General features: G+C 48.3%; 7 protein-coding genes across 7 annotated transcripts; 6 read left to right on the plus strand and 1 right to left on the minus strand.

The window, feature by feature from the left end:
• Positions 1-657: 657 nt before the first annotated feature.
• Positions 658-3,711, plus strand: DEU56DRAFT_869041 (uncharacterized protein; the record flags this gene model as incomplete). Its single annotated transcript, XM_041355528.1, has 17 exons — positions 658-765; positions 816-885; positions 934-1,011; positions 1,057-1,121; positions 1,176-1,255; positions 1,306-1,664; positions 1,712-1,790; positions 1,838-1,904; positions 1,958-2,013; positions 2,075-2,218; positions 2,277-2,583; positions 2,636-2,758; positions 2,812-2,897; positions 2,943-3,112; positions 3,167-3,349; positions 3,401-3,474; positions 3,535-3,711. 17 exons carry the CDS (start codon positions 658-660, stop codon positions 3,709-3,711), a joined length of 2,226 nt encoding a protein of 741 aa, XP_041213211.1.
• A 170-nt stretch (positions 3,712-3,881) lies between these two features.
• DEU56DRAFT_728047 (Alpha/beta hydrolase fold-1) lies at positions 3,882-5,256 on the minus strand (the record flags this gene model as incomplete). Its single annotated transcript, XM_041348024.1, has 7 exons — positions 3,882-3,980; positions 4,028-4,115; positions 4,171-4,364; positions 4,423-4,672; positions 4,724-4,826; positions 4,882-5,046; positions 5,103-5,256. The coding sequence occupies 7 exons, from the start codon at positions 5,254-5,256 to the stop codon at positions 3,882-3,884; spliced, it is 1,053 nt and encodes a 350-aa protein (XP_041213212.1).
• Positions 5,257-6,589: 1,333 nt separating this feature from the next.
• DEU56DRAFT_777917 (uncharacterized protein) lies at positions 6,590-7,675 on the plus strand. The gene is made up of 3 exons (XM_041351797.1): positions 6,590-7,081; positions 7,132-7,419; positions 7,472-7,675. The coding sequence occupies exons 1-3, from the start codon at positions 6,799-6,801 to the stop codon at positions 7,516-7,518; spliced, it is 618 nt and encodes a 205-aa protein (XP_041213213.1). The 5' UTR covers positions 6,590-6,798; the 3' UTR covers positions 7,519-7,675.
• Positions 7,676-7,744: 69 nt separating this feature from the next.
• On the plus strand, positions 7,745-9,297 carry DEU56DRAFT_777921 (uncharacterized protein). Its single transcript, XM_041351798.1, has 3 exons — positions 7,745-8,200; positions 8,253-8,433; positions 8,491-9,297. The coding sequence occupies exons 1-3, from the start codon at positions 7,844-7,846 to the stop codon at positions 9,042-9,044; spliced, it is 1,092 nt and encodes a 363-aa protein (XP_041213214.1). The 5' UTR covers positions 7,745-7,843; the 3' UTR covers positions 9,045-9,297.
• Positions 9,178-10,586, plus strand: DEU56DRAFT_551715 (YjeF N-terminal domain-like protein). Its single transcript, XM_041346762.1, has 7 exons — positions 9,178-9,348; positions 9,405-9,452; positions 9,513-9,648; positions 9,699-9,736; positions 9,790-9,813; positions 9,876-10,222; positions 10,274-10,586. Exons 1-7 carry the CDS (start codon positions 9,310-9,312, stop codon positions 10,359-10,361), a joined length of 720 nt encoding a protein of 239 aa, XP_041213215.1. The 5' UTR covers positions 9,178-9,309; the 3' UTR covers positions 10,362-10,586.
• Position 10,587: 1 nt separating this feature from the next.
• Positions 10,588-12,028, plus strand: DEU56DRAFT_551840 (thioesterase-like superfamily-domain-containing protein). The gene is made up of 5 exons (XM_041346763.1): positions 10,588-10,763; positions 10,831-10,844; positions 10,899-11,083; positions 11,138-11,544; positions 11,595-12,028. Exons 1-5 carry the CDS (start codon positions 10,666-10,668, stop codon positions 11,893-11,895), a joined length of 1,005 nt encoding a protein of 334 aa, XP_041213216.1. The 5' UTR covers positions 10,588-10,665; the 3' UTR covers positions 11,896-12,028.
• Positions 12,029-12,963: 935 nt separating this feature from the next.
• DEU56DRAFT_908289 (acid protease) lies at positions 12,964-14,752 on the plus strand (the record flags this gene model as incomplete). The annotated part of the gene is made up of 11 exons (XM_041356979.1): positions 12,964-13,300; positions 13,362-13,438; positions 13,495-13,534; positions 13,585-13,684; positions 13,735-13,917; positions 13,965-14,019; positions 14,074-14,179; positions 14,230-14,275; positions 14,327-14,399; positions 14,460-14,595; positions 14,652-14,752. The coding sequence occupies 11 exons, from the start codon at positions 12,964-12,966 to the stop codon at positions 14,750-14,752; spliced, it is 1,254 nt and encodes a 417-aa protein (XP_041213217.1).
• Between the last annotated feature and the right edge of the window lie 58 nt (positions 14,753-14,810).

Below are 14,810 nucleotides of genomic sequence, written 5' to 3' on the forward strand. Positions count from 1 at the left end.
CGCATGTTCGTTCAGTAAACGCAAAGGGCGTGAAAGTCTATGATCGTCGGCAACGTTCACTTGATCGTGAACGTGTCGGGTGCCATGAGGAGTTTTCTACCGGCCGGTCAGCGACCCCGGGCGAGTGCAAAGCACATGCTGTGGCGCCGACCAATTACTCAGGCTATTGTCAACTTACTGTAATCGATGTACGCAGAAAATACTTCCCTATGTGCCTCCTCTCAATATTCTTGGGCTGCCACCCACCACTGTGTCGACGGATATGATGCATTTTTATGCAACATTGGAATATCAGCGAAGCGTCGCCATGAGGAACGTACTGGATAAGCGCTGAAAGATTGGTGAACTCTATGGTGCAATTATTTTAATGAGGCGGTTCAACGTTCAATGAAAACCAACTTGAAACTTTAGTAAAAGGCTACACCAATAACCACAGTGGCACACCATAAGTCTCCCGGAGATAGCTGTTCCTTTGTCCAACGGCCCAACGAGGTAAACGGTGAACGATTGAATTTTTTAATTGGCTAAACGATAAACGATTTTTATTTGGCTAAAAAAACTGGTACATGGTTACGTAATATCAAGACTTAATATTACGGACAAGCCTTCAATGACAATTGAGTACTAGTACAACAACTTGGTACTGCTTGACCGTTGATGGCATCGGCTGCTGTACGAGCTCAAGTTGCAGCCAAATGGCAAGAGTCATTCAACCGCCTTAATCGCAGCGAGCCAGGAATATCTGGTCTACTAGCTTTCAGCGAGGTATGTTATGTCAATTACCTTGCATAAACATGTTCCAACTTTGCGTTCAGGCGTGGACTCTGGCCATAGAGTTCCTTAAACCGCGAGATTTGAATGACCCTGCGCCACAAAAGCAATATGGTCGGTAAATTTGGTCACTTTACCGTATTATCACTGAGTCCGGGTCAGATTTGAATCAAGTGAGGGCAGCATTTGGCGTTGTCGGCGAGTGCAGGAGGTTACCTGTCACGATGGAGGTTTTCCTTGGTGAGACTATTCATTTCTCATATTGTGTTTTTTCTGAGGATGAAGAGGACATGCGAAAGAGCCAGCACTTGATCACCCGAGAAGTTGAGGTGTATATGACGCTTTACGAGGTTAAAGTTTCTGTATCCCTGCAATGTATGGTCATGCTAAATGCTTCATGATAGAGTAATTCCGACACAGAAAACATACAATCGCTCGTATACCGTCTGGTCGAGTGGTACAACGCGTGGAAACCAACCGCAGAGTACGTATCATGTACTTTGCCAAGGCTAACACATATTCAATGTACCTTAGTCTCGGACCAACGATGATATCCGCCTACACTCTCGCTTTCCAAACTCACATTTTTTCTGTTCTTCCTCCATCTTTCGCTCGGGGAATCAAGGCTCTTGTTTCAGCTACGCTGCAGCGTACTGTATCCCAGTCGCAGGACCCTCAAGACCGCGTCCTGTGGCAAGCCTTTGACACTCTTAGCCTCATCGACCGCTATGAGACCCTTATCGCAAGTATAGGATACGAGTTCATCGAATCATATGTAGTAGAAACGTGTGCCGGAAAGTGGTCAGAACCCATGCTTGCGACCCTTCGGGCCTGGATGATCGATAAAATTGTGCCATGGATGCTATATCCATTTGCAAGAGGAGCAACCAATGGTGATTCATTTTCAGTCGTCCCGGCTGCTGACTCACAACTCACTCAGCTGATGAGGCTAAGACAATGATGCAAGGCGTAGGGTCAAGGTTCGACTTCCATATGCACAAGACGCTTTGCAACCTAAGGTGAGGGTTTTGGTCTTAGCCGTAAGTCGTAATAACTTGATTTGCAGGACGAAGGAAATTTTTGATATCATTGTCGATTTCCCGGATTCTGTAGGCGCCCTCCAAGACCTGAAGGTTGGTTTGAATTCTGTAGTCAATATTTTTTTTGATCTCTGTTGTGCACGCAGGAGTGCTTGGCACGTGTCGATCAACGTGCGGACCTCGTACAAGCACTACGGCAAGCGTATGTCGCGTCATGCTTCACAATTGTCGACTGCAGCAATAAATCTGATCGTGGCCCCCAGTAACAACAAGCGTCTCCTTCACCCGGGCGCAGATACGAAAGATATTCTGACGCATTATGTCTCGACGATCAAGTGTCTCAGAATCGTCGATCCTCCTGGAGTGCTCCTATTTAAAGTAGCAGATCCCACAAGAAGATATCTCCGGTACGTACACGCGATGTTGGACTTAGGAACAGCGGATGACATCTGCGTGTTTGGTCAGAGATCGGCCTGACACCATACGGTGCATAGTAGCAAGCTTGGTCGGAGATGGAGAGAGTGGGGACTCGCTGGTCGACGACAACGAACCAATTCAGCCCCTTCAACAGCCCGAGATGGAGAACTATTCTGATCCTGAGTGGAATCCTGAACCCATTGATGCAGGGCCGGATTTCCGCGCGAGCAAGTCAAGCGACGTCATCAGCACCATAGTCAGCATATATGATACGAAGGACCTATTCGTCAAGGAACTGCAAGTACTGCTAGCACAACGCCTGCTGGCGGTGAAGGATGGAAATTTTGACCGCGAGGTTAGTTATCAACACCCGACTTTGGTAGATATGCTCAAGAAGGTGCATACAGCGTCGTAATGTCGAGATTTTGAAGATTCGATTTGGCGAAGCTGCGTTGCAGGTCTGTGAAGTCATGCTGCGAGATATGACAGATTCGCGCCGCGTAGACCAACATGTGCAATCACAGAAAGCAGTAAGTCGTTATTATGTGTATGACGAGGTACAGAGCCACCATTTGAAGCACAGAGTTCAATGCATCCCACAATTATATCTCGACATTTCTGGCCCGCGCTCGAGTCTAGTGACATGGTCATGCCAGGGCAATTCCAGATGTACGTTCTTTTCCTGTAATTGATCCTGGCTCTGAACCAGTATAGCCTGCAAGAGCAATATGCCACAGAGTTCTCTGTATTCAAACCTGATAAGGTCCTCCGTTGGTTACCGCATCTCGGCCGGGTTCATCTTCAGCTCGAGCTCGAAGACAGGACATTGGAAGCTGATGTGCCCCCCTTGGAAGCCGCATTCATTGAACTTTTCTCTGAGAAGGGTAAGTGAGCCTTCACACAGCCGCATGATGGCACTAATTCGCCCCCTATAACAGACATATGGACAGTAGATGAACTCGTCCTCCGTGTCGGCTCCGTCAATCGGAATGCAGCTGTCAAAGCCCTTGCTACTTGGGTAGACATGCATGTTTTGAAAGAAGACTCGGAGGGTGTTTTCCGGCTGCTTAGTGTTGCCGAGGGCCCTACACCAGGAAGTAGACCACAAGCACCTAAGCCTGGTTCGTTCATCTTTTGACGTAGAATATCCCGTTACTTACCTTGAACAATAGCAGAAGCGGGGGAGTTACCGCCAGTGATGAGCGCGCAGCAGCAGCAGGCCGAACAAATGAAAATGTACTGGAAGGTATGCCTTTATTATCGTTTGCACTTGTCGCAGTTGATCTTACAGCAAAATGGCGCCAAGTTCATCGAGGGAATGCTTACAAATCTGGGTTCGCTGCCGCTGGATCGAATACAATCAATGCTCAAGTTTGCACCTGGCTACGATCGCACTGTGGAACAACTTGGGAGCTTTATGGAAGCTGCTCGAAGAGAAGGCTTGGTCAATGTCAAGGATAGCATGTGGAGACTTGGGAAGTAAATCATTTTAAGTACGTCCTAGCTGGATACGTATCACTACATCACATGGACGAAAGCTTGTCCGGCCATTCCCAACCTTGAAGAGAAAAGGTACATGAGCGGGTTGCGTGTTTGAGTTGCCCGTAGTCTGTTACGTATACATCATTGGGTATTTGCGAAGGTTATTGACGATCACAGTCGATGCAGGAGATGCGAGGTCGAATCCGTCGTAATTGAATTCAGGCCGACAGATATTGCCCTTGCAAGGGCTTCGGGAGCTTGTTGAAGTATCTGTTCATACATAAGAATCGCCCAGCCATCAAAGTTGGACGGCTTACGCCATGGCCAGCTCCAGGGACCCTTCTTACAGATGCCGGAGATCTCCCCTGGGAGACGTCCGTCATGCAGTCTTGGTAATAAGATGGACTGTTAGGAGGGAGCGAATCAGGAGAAGTAGGAACCACGCTGAATACTGGCTTACACGTAATCGTGAATGGTTCCGAACACAATGTGTACAGGAACCACGCGGCAAACGCGGGTATACTGGTCAGTAGCTTCAAAATGGCTTTCGATGTCCTGATAAGCAAGCGCTTCATGATGCATGTCGCATTTAAAAGTGACTTTGGTTTCCTCTTCGCTGCCATTTTGTATGACAACTGAGTGAAAACTGTGTTGCTAGACACGGCCGACTGAAGTTGACAATTCAGAATTCGTAAATACTAAAACCACTCACTGTGAAAACATCAAATACATCAGGATCATATCCTGTCCATGGCTTCCGTTCTCGAAAGTAATTGGCAGCCTCTTCCCGAGTGTTAAACATATTACGCCGACGAAGAGTAGCACGGGTGCTCCTTCTCATTAATGTCTCTCCTTCCAGCAAGTGAGACATCCACAATTCGCGCGAAAGCATCGAAGGTTCAAGCAAAAACACCGCAATGAAGGGTTGATTCCGCAAGGGAAATGCGCGTGTGGAGAGTATTCTAATATAAAGGTCAGCCTCTGCGAAGTGTGTGGGAAATAGGATAACTGACATCGCACTGGAACCCGCCGAGTGTCCAAAGCCAACCAGTCTGTGTCCCTTGAGAAACGGTGATCTCACAAAGGATGCAATTGCTGCTGCCCATTCCGCTATAGCTGGAGTAGATATGCATATGAGGAAAGTAATAAGGGGTTCCGTTGTCGGACTCACAAACATCCCCCGGCGGGCGGCGCTTGAGTGCAGCCTCGTTGATTATAGCGGCATCCCCATGGTTCAACCAGTCGAAACACCAGGCTTCACGTATACGATTGGACGACTGTTCCAAGTTCTGGTGGGAGAACAGATACCGAAGCATCGGCTCCCAATGCTCCTTGTCTACACAATCCATGAAAGTCAGCCAAGTGTAGTTGAGAAAACAAAAGCTTACTGACGTGCGCCCACTCCATGCGCAAACAGAAGTGTCAGTCCTCGAGAGTCTGAAAAAGGTGTATAGTATCGTTTGGCGGTCATCTTAAGTCCAGGCAAACCATGACGTGGAGGCGTATCCAGCACAAACAGCTCGGATCTGAGTTGTAGAGAAGTCATGGAGGATAGTGGGCAAGAGGGGAAAAATACAACCCCCATCGCTTGCACATTCGCTTAACAAGACCGACACGCGAAGGCATGTAGATGCTGGTATTGGACTGATGGCTTCGTGCCTCGATCTGCAGAGGAAAAAAAACCAAAAATTCATGATAGGCCACAGGTGGACTACCCGGGAGTACAGCGCATAAGCCAGTCGGTTGAGCGTTCCTGTCGCTAGAGGTGTCATTGCGGGGTTATCGAGTTTGGTGACGGCACAGTGCGTTAACCGGAATGCATACATGTGCACAATCGTGATCGAAGTCGAGAATGTGAAGATATCTTTGTGCCTGTGAACACTCCAGGGCAAAAAACATCCGCGCCTTCGATACTATCGCGGAAAGATATAAAGCATGCGTAGAGGTCGCTCCAAGTAGGGGGTTTATTAGCGACGGAAGTGCATGCGGTGAGAGTCGAGATCACAAGGTTAAATAGCAAGGGAAATCGTGTGTACATACCTGGCGCATACGCGCTTGGTATCACAGGTCCGGCAAAGCCCTAGTCTCCCCTAGGCAGACTGAATAGAAGGAAGAGTTTGGAAGACGGTTGTTCCTTCTTTATTATGGTAAAGCCCCGGCGTTGTCAAAGATGATGTGGCGCTGTCACACATGGCATCCGAAGATCACACGCACATGCTGCTTCATTCTCTCGGAATCCGCTGGCCGCTGATACTTAGTACGAAGTGGTAACAATCTAAAGAGACAGTGATGATAAACACGCACCAAAGATAAAGGCGACTTGTCGAAAGCTGGTTCTCTTGCAATGCTCGGCTTTGGGTTACTATGAGAAAAGTCAGATTTTTATCGAGTCTCCCGACGCGGCGGTGATAGAAGACTCAGTTGTCAACGTCGCAAGGCAGGACTCCTGTCTTTACGTTCATGCGTGAGGCTTTTCCCAGTACTTACCGACGATTCAGAGGCAAGCATATGGTACCGAAGTAACCAGACTCTCACTGAAAATTCCAGAATTCCAGGCCTTAGTGCCACAAGCTTTGAAGGTTAAGGTTAAGCTTCAGCGGTCCCGAAGGGACTAGGTAGTCAGCTGCTTATTGAAAAAAATCAACCCACGTGACGAGTACGCCAACGCATTTTCCCTCACGTACTATTATAAGCTTAGACTCTCATCAGTGACTAAATTTAAATCCGACTAGGAGATTGCGCCTGATCAATACAATAAATACCCTGCTACCTGCTAGTGGCATGTCGAATGGTGAAGGAACGTGTCGTATCCTCCTCCAGTGTTCGTTTCGGTGGGTCAAGAAAGCTTTAAGCGTCGACGTAAAAGCAGATTGGCATGTTTTTGGCCAAATAATACGTGTAAAACACCTAATACTGTCGTAAGAGGTAGGCTCATCGTCGGCGGTTTGTGGAAGGAATGTTTTCATGGCAATTCTCTTACTAAAAACATTTAGCACGCCAAAGGAAAAGTATATAAAAGCGGATGTGCTGAATCTCAAGCCTTTGCCATCGTTCGACTCCCATTTTCTTCTCCATCTGCTTGCTCGTGATGACCCACAACGAGCTATGGTTGACTTATCACCAAGCGTCACGCTGCAACAAGCCCGCGACGGCTCAGCTGGTCGAACTTGAGTTTCAGAACGAGAAGTTAACTGACTTGGAGGATGTGCTCGAGCACCTATTCTGCCAGGGATTTGTCGAGGCCAAGCATCGGTCTCTGTCATATTGGGAGAACCACAGCGGGCAACGACTCAACCCGAGTCATGATTTAGAAGAACTGCTGATGGAAGGTGTAGGAAAATGTCCCCATTCTGCTCTTAGGCTGGTCATTGGTGAGTAATTGGTTTCTGATACGAAATTTGATCCTTACCTCCTTGAGAAGCCGATCGTCCACTCCATTTGTGGTTTAGCTATGTTTACACTCACAAGAGTGCGGCGCCTGCCGTGACGCAGCGCGTTAAGTTTTGCCATGCGCAGGAGGCAAAGCTTGAAATAATAGCCCACCTTACCAACCACATTTTCGGCAATAGTTATCTTCCCGCACGATATCGGACGGTGGTAACATGGCAGGGTCCATGTGGAAGGAAGATAGAAGAACACGAGAGTCTCGACTCTCTGCTTACCGCAGGAGAGGGTCTTTCCGAAACTTCCCCCTTGCGTCTCATGATAGGTAACATTCGTGGTTGCCAGATTTGCCAAGGTTTTCGCTAACAGTGCCATAGATGCTGCTTGCCCCCATACCGGAACGTGCCATGCAACTTGTCACTAGGAACGAGAGTTGTTGGCCATGTTATGGAGGGAGTTGGGCTGGTATATGTTTCTCCTTATCATGCTCTGGCAGACACTGTCTTTGAGGTATGGTTAGGAATTACGATTTTAATGCCAGATTGTGAACGATTGCTGAATGAAAAGCACTTTTGAAAGTCTTAGTCATCCGGTGTGGTGTGAGTTAGGGCCGGCGTGTTCGTGGTTCTTGCCGTAAGCAATCTCTTTCACAGGCCCCTTGTATGTAGCCCATCATCATCCGAGTTATCTTCCTTTCGTTACACTAACGACAATACACAAAATTATCGAAGGTTGTGCCACACTCAGCCATGGCGAAAAGGCATTACTCGGCTCTATCACAGCCCACCCTCTCGATGAGCGAGCTGATATGCAAAACGCTCGACCATGATGCCACAGACATGTTAATCGACAAATGGCTTGAACACCGCAATGACGCGTACTGGGAATGGTTTCAAGGTGTTAGGGAGCGAAAACACGCCGCAAACTCTCTTAGACGCCAAGTCCTCGTCTGGAATAAAGGAGATTTCCTTCCAGAAAACATCTTCTGTCGTACAGTCGACACCGGCCGTCTGATCCCTCTGGATCGCACTTGGTCAACACATGTGTATCATCACAGGTCAATGCAAGACCGAAAATTATCTATGATGCCCGTTGTATTTACCATGGTAAGAAGTCGGCTGATTAGATCATGATTATCGTAACTGAGGACAATCTTAGCTTCCTGAGCTGATGATGCTCAGAGGGATGCATGACCTTGGCTGCGACGATGTATACATCATTGTCACAGACATGAAACGCCAAGAGATGGACGATGTAACAGAATACTTTAAGCTCGTCTGCCGACATGCATTCGGGCGCACGTGTAAACCCAGCATGGAGAACGAGATTCAGTACAATCGTTCGTGACATCAATCCGTTGCCAGTCCGTGTGTTGACGTTGATTATGTGGTCATAGACATGCGTCTGAGCCATACTCTCCTCAAACAACGGCGCACACCATGTTTTCCTCAGATTGATATCGCTTTCCGAGCTATTCTCTACGAGAAACGACCGCCCTTCATCATCTTGTTCTCCCATCAGACGACTTCCTATTCCCAAATTTTATTCACGCACCCACTATTCGTTCCATCAGAGGAAATATTCTTTGACTTTCCTAGTGGTTGTCCCAACCCGTGCTGTAACGACGACTGCGAAATGATACGATTTCCTCGCTGTGGCGTCGAAGGCGCGGCAATATTGTCGATAAAGCGTGGTCGTCGGAACGGGAGGAAGGTGAGATCTCGGGAGATGTGCAACTGGATCGACTGCAACATCTGTTTCAACGAAGAAACATCGCAGTATGCCGAGAGTAGTGAAGGATCGCAGAGCAGCGCCGACAGTGGGGATACTCCGACCAATAACGGGCTTGTCTGTAGCAAGTGCCGGTTGGTGAAGTACTGTTCTCCTGAACATCAGAAAAAGGACTGGGAAGAACATCGTCGGGTTTGTGCTAAGTCAAGTTCTGTCTGACATGTTGTACCTCAGGGGCAAACTCTCGATTTTTTCTCCTTGATCCAAAGACATTCTTGCTGTTGTTGTACTGTGGTCTACTGCATTTTTACTGTACGCGATCATCATTTTTCACTGTCTCACCATCCTGTTATAATATTTGCCAACACTGATACTTACTTACGATATTTTGCGGCGCGTTTATCGATTATTCAATATTATATTTGGACTTCCCAGTTGTCCCAATTGCGATATTATTTTAATTTCACACCCTTGGAAATTACCCATGTCCATCCGTTTCCTCACCGCGCAGCTAGCCCAACAGGTGCACAGAATGTTATCATTACCTGTTAGACACGAGCTGATCCGTGTAATGGATAGATTGATGAGGAGCTCATGAATGCGGTTGGGGCGTTCAGTTTGGATCAGGCACGGGGCTTCACTGGTACTGTATCGACAGAGGATACTCAAGCATGATCCGTGTTGCAGTTGATGGAGCTGGCTGGTTTGGCCTGTGCCCAAACGCTAGCTACGGTGTACAGCAAGGAAAAGTATCCGAAAATCTTGGTATGCTGTGGACCAGGAAACCAGGGAGGAGATGGATTGGTCGCAGCTAGACATCTTGGTATGCTCTCAGAGTGACCTACCCTTTGCTCCAATGCTGGAATCGTTCAGGAATGTTTGGTTACGAGCCAACAATATATATGCCCAAGGTGAGTCTCATCCGCCTAGTGAAGCGCTGGTCCCAAAATGTAACCCCTAACAGCCAGGCTCGAAAGACATCTATCAGGTCAGCCCACATCGTCAGGTGTTTTTATTGATTTGACACAGCATCTTAAATGGGGCTAGTAGCGCCTGCAAAAGCAATGCATTAATATGGACATCCCTATCATCTCGCCTTCAGCATCTGCTGAGGAGCTGCCTCGCATCCTCCAGTCCTCGAACGTTGTTCTGGATGCCATTTTCGGTTTTTCGTTCAAACCACCAGTCCGGGCACCGTTTGAGGATGCTCTGAAGCTCATCTCCGCATCCGGGCTCCCGATTGTTTCGGTAGATATTCCCAGTGGATGGGACGTCGAACGCGGAAATGCAGAAGGTGTCGGACTGAATCCTGACGTCCTGATCAGTTTGACAGCACCAAAGGTAGGAGCGAAATACTTCACGGGAAGGCATTTCCTTGGAGGGCGTTTCGTGCCAAAGTAAGTGTTGAGAAATTTAATCGCTGGAATGATATCCATACCTGCTGTCAGGGCAATGCAGGAGAAATTCCAGCTCAATCTTCCTGAGTATCCTGGATTCGATCAGATTGTGGAACTGCCGAGGAACGTCAAAATGTAGCTTTACGTGTACGTCGGGATATCAATAACATGGGTGACAGGACAGTTATATTGTCAAATATGAACGCAGCCAGATAGACGTCCCTCAAATGATCTGGCTTCCTCTTTTCAGCTTCCCAAGTACTGTGTTTCACGGCTTTTCGTCAGGAACGATATATAGCAGATATGATAGGATTAGCAAATTCGACAAGCTAGGGCGGGGCCCCACATATGAGTTTTGAAATGTTTGGTTCCTTCCTTCTGCGGCCTGCCTATAGCTTGTAGCTATACTAGTCAATGACCGTTCTCACTTTCAAATTGTCTATATGGTCCCACTAGTGCGAGCTTTAGATGTTTCAGAAACCTCGCGATGCAGTGGAGCCGCTACATACGCAACGGAGCTAGATAGTAGCTGGGTCATTGGGTCGTGAGTTTTTTTGTTATATCTAGCCGTGTGCTCATTGCGAAGGCGAGCCACGCTCATTATTCAGAATTCCTCAAGGAGGTATGTATGTTGCACTTTTGAAGTTCGTTTCACGGTAGTAACGCATCCCACTAGGTTATTCATTGGGGCAGATAGTAGAAGCTTGCACTCGATTTCAATCGGAGACAGCACATAAAGATCCAATCCACGTTACCGCCCATTTTCTTCGTGCGACGAATGTTGGGCCTGCGGAAGTGCGCGTCAGCGTCCAAAAGATAGGGAAGAATTTCACCAATCTTTCAGCGGACCTCGTCCAGGGGGTGAGTGACAGGCTCGCTCTTCGCTATTACCGTGCGGTTGACCATGTGAGCCAGGGGGACATCAGACTATTATCCCACCTTATCTTTGGTGATCTTACTCCCGTGCCGGGCGGTATTCCTCGCAGTTTAGCGCCACCATCACCATACGCTCGGCGTCTACCCCTGCACAATCATCCTTCTGCGGCGGTCCGAGATGGGATGAGGCGTGCCTGGAAGTTCCATTCACTTCTGGATTGGTCCATAGACCGCAGCATCCTGTCGCGGAATGCTATGCGCAGCCAGACCCGAGCTGATACCGAGATCATAGGCGGAGGAGGAGTCGAGTGGGGTGCATGGTGTGAGCTAACCAGAACAGAAGATGAAATCAAGCCTTCGTCTATCCCATTTTTTGGGGACATGTTCCGCAACCTCCCTTCCCTCTTACCTGACTCAGAGCCAGCTAGTCAAGGAACATCAGATTGGTTCGTCCGGTTTTGTATTCTAGTCACGCAGGATTGACTCTATTCTCTAGTTGGTTTCCGACCGTGACCATGACCGTCGAATTCAAGGCTCGTATCCCCTCATCGCAGGATTACGCTTCTCGAACGGTTGGATTATACAGCGAATCACGATTTTTGACTGATCCTCATGGAAGACACAATGCTCACGTTGAAGTTTGGACTGCCCCCTCTGCAATTGGCCAGGGTAATTTAGAAGCTGGTTGGAGGGACAAGCAGTACTGCATTGCAGTCGTTGACCAAATGGCTCTCACCGTGTCTATGGAGATCAACCACCGCCAAGGCAGCAGGAGAGAAGTGATCACCAAGCTGTAGGCTACCCTGAGCTCTGGGTAGTTTCGAAATATATTTGAGCCTGGAGTACTAGTGAATGTGAGACGCGCATCGACGAGCCCTACTAATAGGTGCGTATCATAGCTACTGTTTGGTTTCGAGCACTGTCCAGAGATCTTGCGCTTTCAATCGTGACGCGCTGGACTTAGAATACTTGTCGGAGTGTAGCTATTGCCGTAAGGCAGCGCAAGGCAGTGATTGTGGTCATGCATGTGACTTCATTAAGCTTTATTGGCCTGGTGGAATTTTACAAAAAGTAGCAATGCATCACTTCGAATGCCTGGAATATGGATGAGCCATATTCAAACTCCTTATTTATTTCCGCGCTCAGCTGCGCTGAGTGTGATGCTTCCCACCAAAATGACTGACCGTGAAAACGGCTCTCAGGATTAACCGAAAGAGGGATTGGCGTTGTAGCCCGGATAGGCAACTATCGACAACCTTCTCTGTCTTGCTCAGACCAGTCACCATTGGCTTGATATACGACAGTGAATGGAAGCTTCGCTATCATGGACGGCTATGCAAACCTCCGGGTCACCGCCTCCGCTTTACCATTTATCCTCGCCGAATGGTTCTGCCTCAAGGGAGCCGCTCGTCTGCAAGCAAGCATAGCCAGTGGCTCTAAGTTCATGACAGACGTGTCATGGTACGGAAAGTGATTGTTTCTCTGAAAATTGTCAATAGGTTCCCACTCCTCGGATCTCACCCTTCTGCATAGCACCCCTGGTCTCCCCTCGGATCTGAAATGCTCCACGTTGGTGCCTATACTCATTCCAGTGACGGTTCTCGCGTTGTTGTTATTGTGGCTCCTTGGGGCACGATGGATACTATGATGCCATGTCAGTGGCAAGGTTATTTCTGGGATGTTCTCCTCTCGAAAGGGTTCTTCTTTCCCCTGCCAATGCTTTACAGCATCGATATATCCTCCGGCTACTAGTGACGACTAGAATCCTATCTTAGCACCCACCTCTAGCCCTATATAAACAGTGTCACTCGACGCGATTGTTTCACTTTCAATCCTCAACTTTGATACCTTAAACCACTCGAACCATGTCACACGTCGTTATCCGCGGAATCCCCTTTGCGACTCGTCTGCGTGCAGCCAAAGGTGGTGCCAAGGAGCTTCTTGAGCGCGACCGCGCTCGCGCACAGAAGTTCCTAGCTGGCAAGTCCCACCATACCCCCTCGGCTACTGTTGGGGAATACAGTCGACGTCACCACCATAAGGGTACCGTTGCCGTTCCACCCACTACAGTTCCTTCGGGCACAGGAGGCAGCAGTACCAGTGCAAACTCTAGCATTGATGTCACCGATTCAGGTGTCACTTACACCATGCAAGTTGGTGTTGGAAACCCAGCGACCCAGTATACATTGTTGATTGATACGGGTTAGTGGAAAATCAGTGACGTGAAGTATGCCTACTTATTTATATGTCAACGATATTTCAGGTAGTTCGAACACGTGGGTTGGCGCAAACTTGCCATACAATCCCACAAGCTCCAGTCAGGACACTGGTAACACCATAGTGAGCCCACAATTCTGAGTCTTATCCTACTATTAACAGAACGGACTGGAACTTAGAATGTTAGTTATGGTTCAGGGACTATGTCCGGAGAGGAATGTAAGGCCCGCTTCTTTCGGCTACAATCGCACCAATTAAATGTCAATCAGATACCGACACCGTGACGTTAGGAAGCTTGGTTATTCAGAACCAAGGAATTGGCGTGGCTTCATCCGCACAAGGGTTCCAGGGCGTCGATGGTATATTGGGGTAAGGTTTGGTCTGAGATGCAATAATCCGTAGTGCTGATGTCTTTACAGTGTCGGCCCTGTAGACCTTACACAGGGAACTGTGTCTAACACGCTGGATGTGCCTACGGTTACCGATAACTTATTCGGTCAGGGGACAATCTCCTCTAATGAAATCGGCGTGTTCTACGAGCCGTCCTCCACCGCTAACGTATCCAATGGAGAGCTCACCTTCGGTGGGACTGATAGCACCAAGTTAGACATTTCTTTTGATTCCGACCTTGTCTGACATCGTATGCCAGATACACTAGCTCAATCAACTCCGTTCCGCTTACTACCACCTCTCCGGCCTCAAGGGTAAATACACAGCGCGACCAAACATGTACTGCTCACTAACTTGATGATCATCAGTATTGGGGTATCGATCAGTCAGTATCGTACGGCACTGGCAACACAATCTTGAACACGACAGCCGGCATTGTGGACACTGGCACCACCCTTCTTCTCATAGCCACTGGTATGCACACACGTCCCAATGTGATATATGACGCTCACCGAAGTGTTCAGAGGCCTTTCAGGCTTATCAGCAGGCAACTGGCGCCGTTCAGGACCCGTGAGTTCAGTTTGATGAACCTATGATGTTCTGTTATTTTATGTAAATCAGGAACACGGGTCTCCTAACTATCACACAACAACAATACAACAATCTTCAAAGTTTGTACTTTAACATCGGCGGTGTAAGTATTGCTCTCGTACGATGATCCTCGGATTAACTGTAATCGATCTCTTGGAAACAGGTCACCTACGAGTTCACGCCTAATGCTCAAATCTGGCCGCGTGCCCTGAACAGCACCCTGGGAGGAAATGAGGGCCAAATTTATCTCATTGTGTCTGACCTTGGTTCCTCATTCGGGACTGGGCTAGACTTCATAAGTACGTCCCGTGATATCCTGCTGGGGGCTGGCTTACAAACATCCTGTGCGTTCTAGACGGATTTGGCTGGCTTCAGCGCTTTTACACTGTTTATGATACCGGGAAGCAGCAGCTCGGTATTGCGACTACGGCATACACTAATGCTAATACCAACTGATGACGGTCCCAACACCGTTTTCCGACACATGATTGTTGGGTTTTCAAGGACTACACGT

The sequence above is a fragment of the Suillus clintonianus genome (genome assembly GCF_016758775.1).
Source record: "Suillus clintonianus strain FC179 chromosome Unknown DEU56scaffold_8, whole genome shotgun sequence".
Taxonomy (NCBI): Eukaryota; Fungi; Basidiomycota; class Agaricomycetes; order Boletales; family Suillaceae; genus Suillus; species Suillus clintonianus.

Coding starts and splice junctions, on each gene's coding strand:
- DEU56DRAFT_777917 (XM_041351797.1), top strand. CDS start 6,799: ATGACCCACAACGAGCTATGGTTGACTTATCACCAAGCGTCACGCTGC. Junction 7,082..7,131: donor TGCTCTTAGGCTGGTCATTG/GTGAGTAATTGG, acceptor CTCCTTGAGAAG/CCGATCGTCCACTCCATTTG. Junction 7,420..7,471: donor CCCCTTGCGTCTCATGATAG/GTAACATTCGTG, acceptor ACAGTGCCATAG/ATGCTGCTTGCCCCCATACC.
- DEU56DRAFT_777921 (XM_041351798.1), top strand. CDS start 7,844: ATGGCGAAAAGGCATTACTCGGCTCTATCACAGCCCACCCTCTCGATG. Junction 8,201..8,252: donor TGCCCGTTGTATTTACCATG/GTAAGAAGTCGG, acceptor GGACAATCTTAG/CTTCCTGAGCTGATGATGCT. Junction 8,434..8,490: donor GAACGAGATTCAGTACAATC/GTTCGTGACATC, acceptor ATGTGGTCATAG/ACATGCGTCTGAGCCATACT.
- DEU56DRAFT_551715 (XM_041346762.1), top strand. CDS start 9,310: ATGTCCATCCGTTTCCTCACCGCGCAGCTAGCCCAACAG. Junction 9,649..9,698: donor GGTCGCAGCTAGACATCTTG/GTATGCTCTCAG, acceptor GGAATCGTTCAG/GAATGTTTGGTTACGAGCCA. Junction 9,814..9,875: donor GCTCGAAAGACATCTATCAG/GTCAGCCCACAT, acceptor TGGGGCTAGTAG/CGCCTGCAAAAGCAATGCAT.
- DEU56DRAFT_551840 (XM_041346763.1), top strand. CDS start 10,666: ATGGTCCCACTAGTGCGAGCTTTAGATGTTTCAGAAACCTCGCGATGC. Junction 11,084..11,137: donor CAGCGGACCTCGTCCAGGGG/GTGAGTGACAGG, acceptor CATGTGAGCCAG/GGGGACATCAGACTATTATC. Junction 11,545..11,594: donor AGTCAAGGAACATCAGATTG/GTTCGTCCGGTT, acceptor TCTATTCTCTAG/TTGGTTTCCGACCGTGACCA.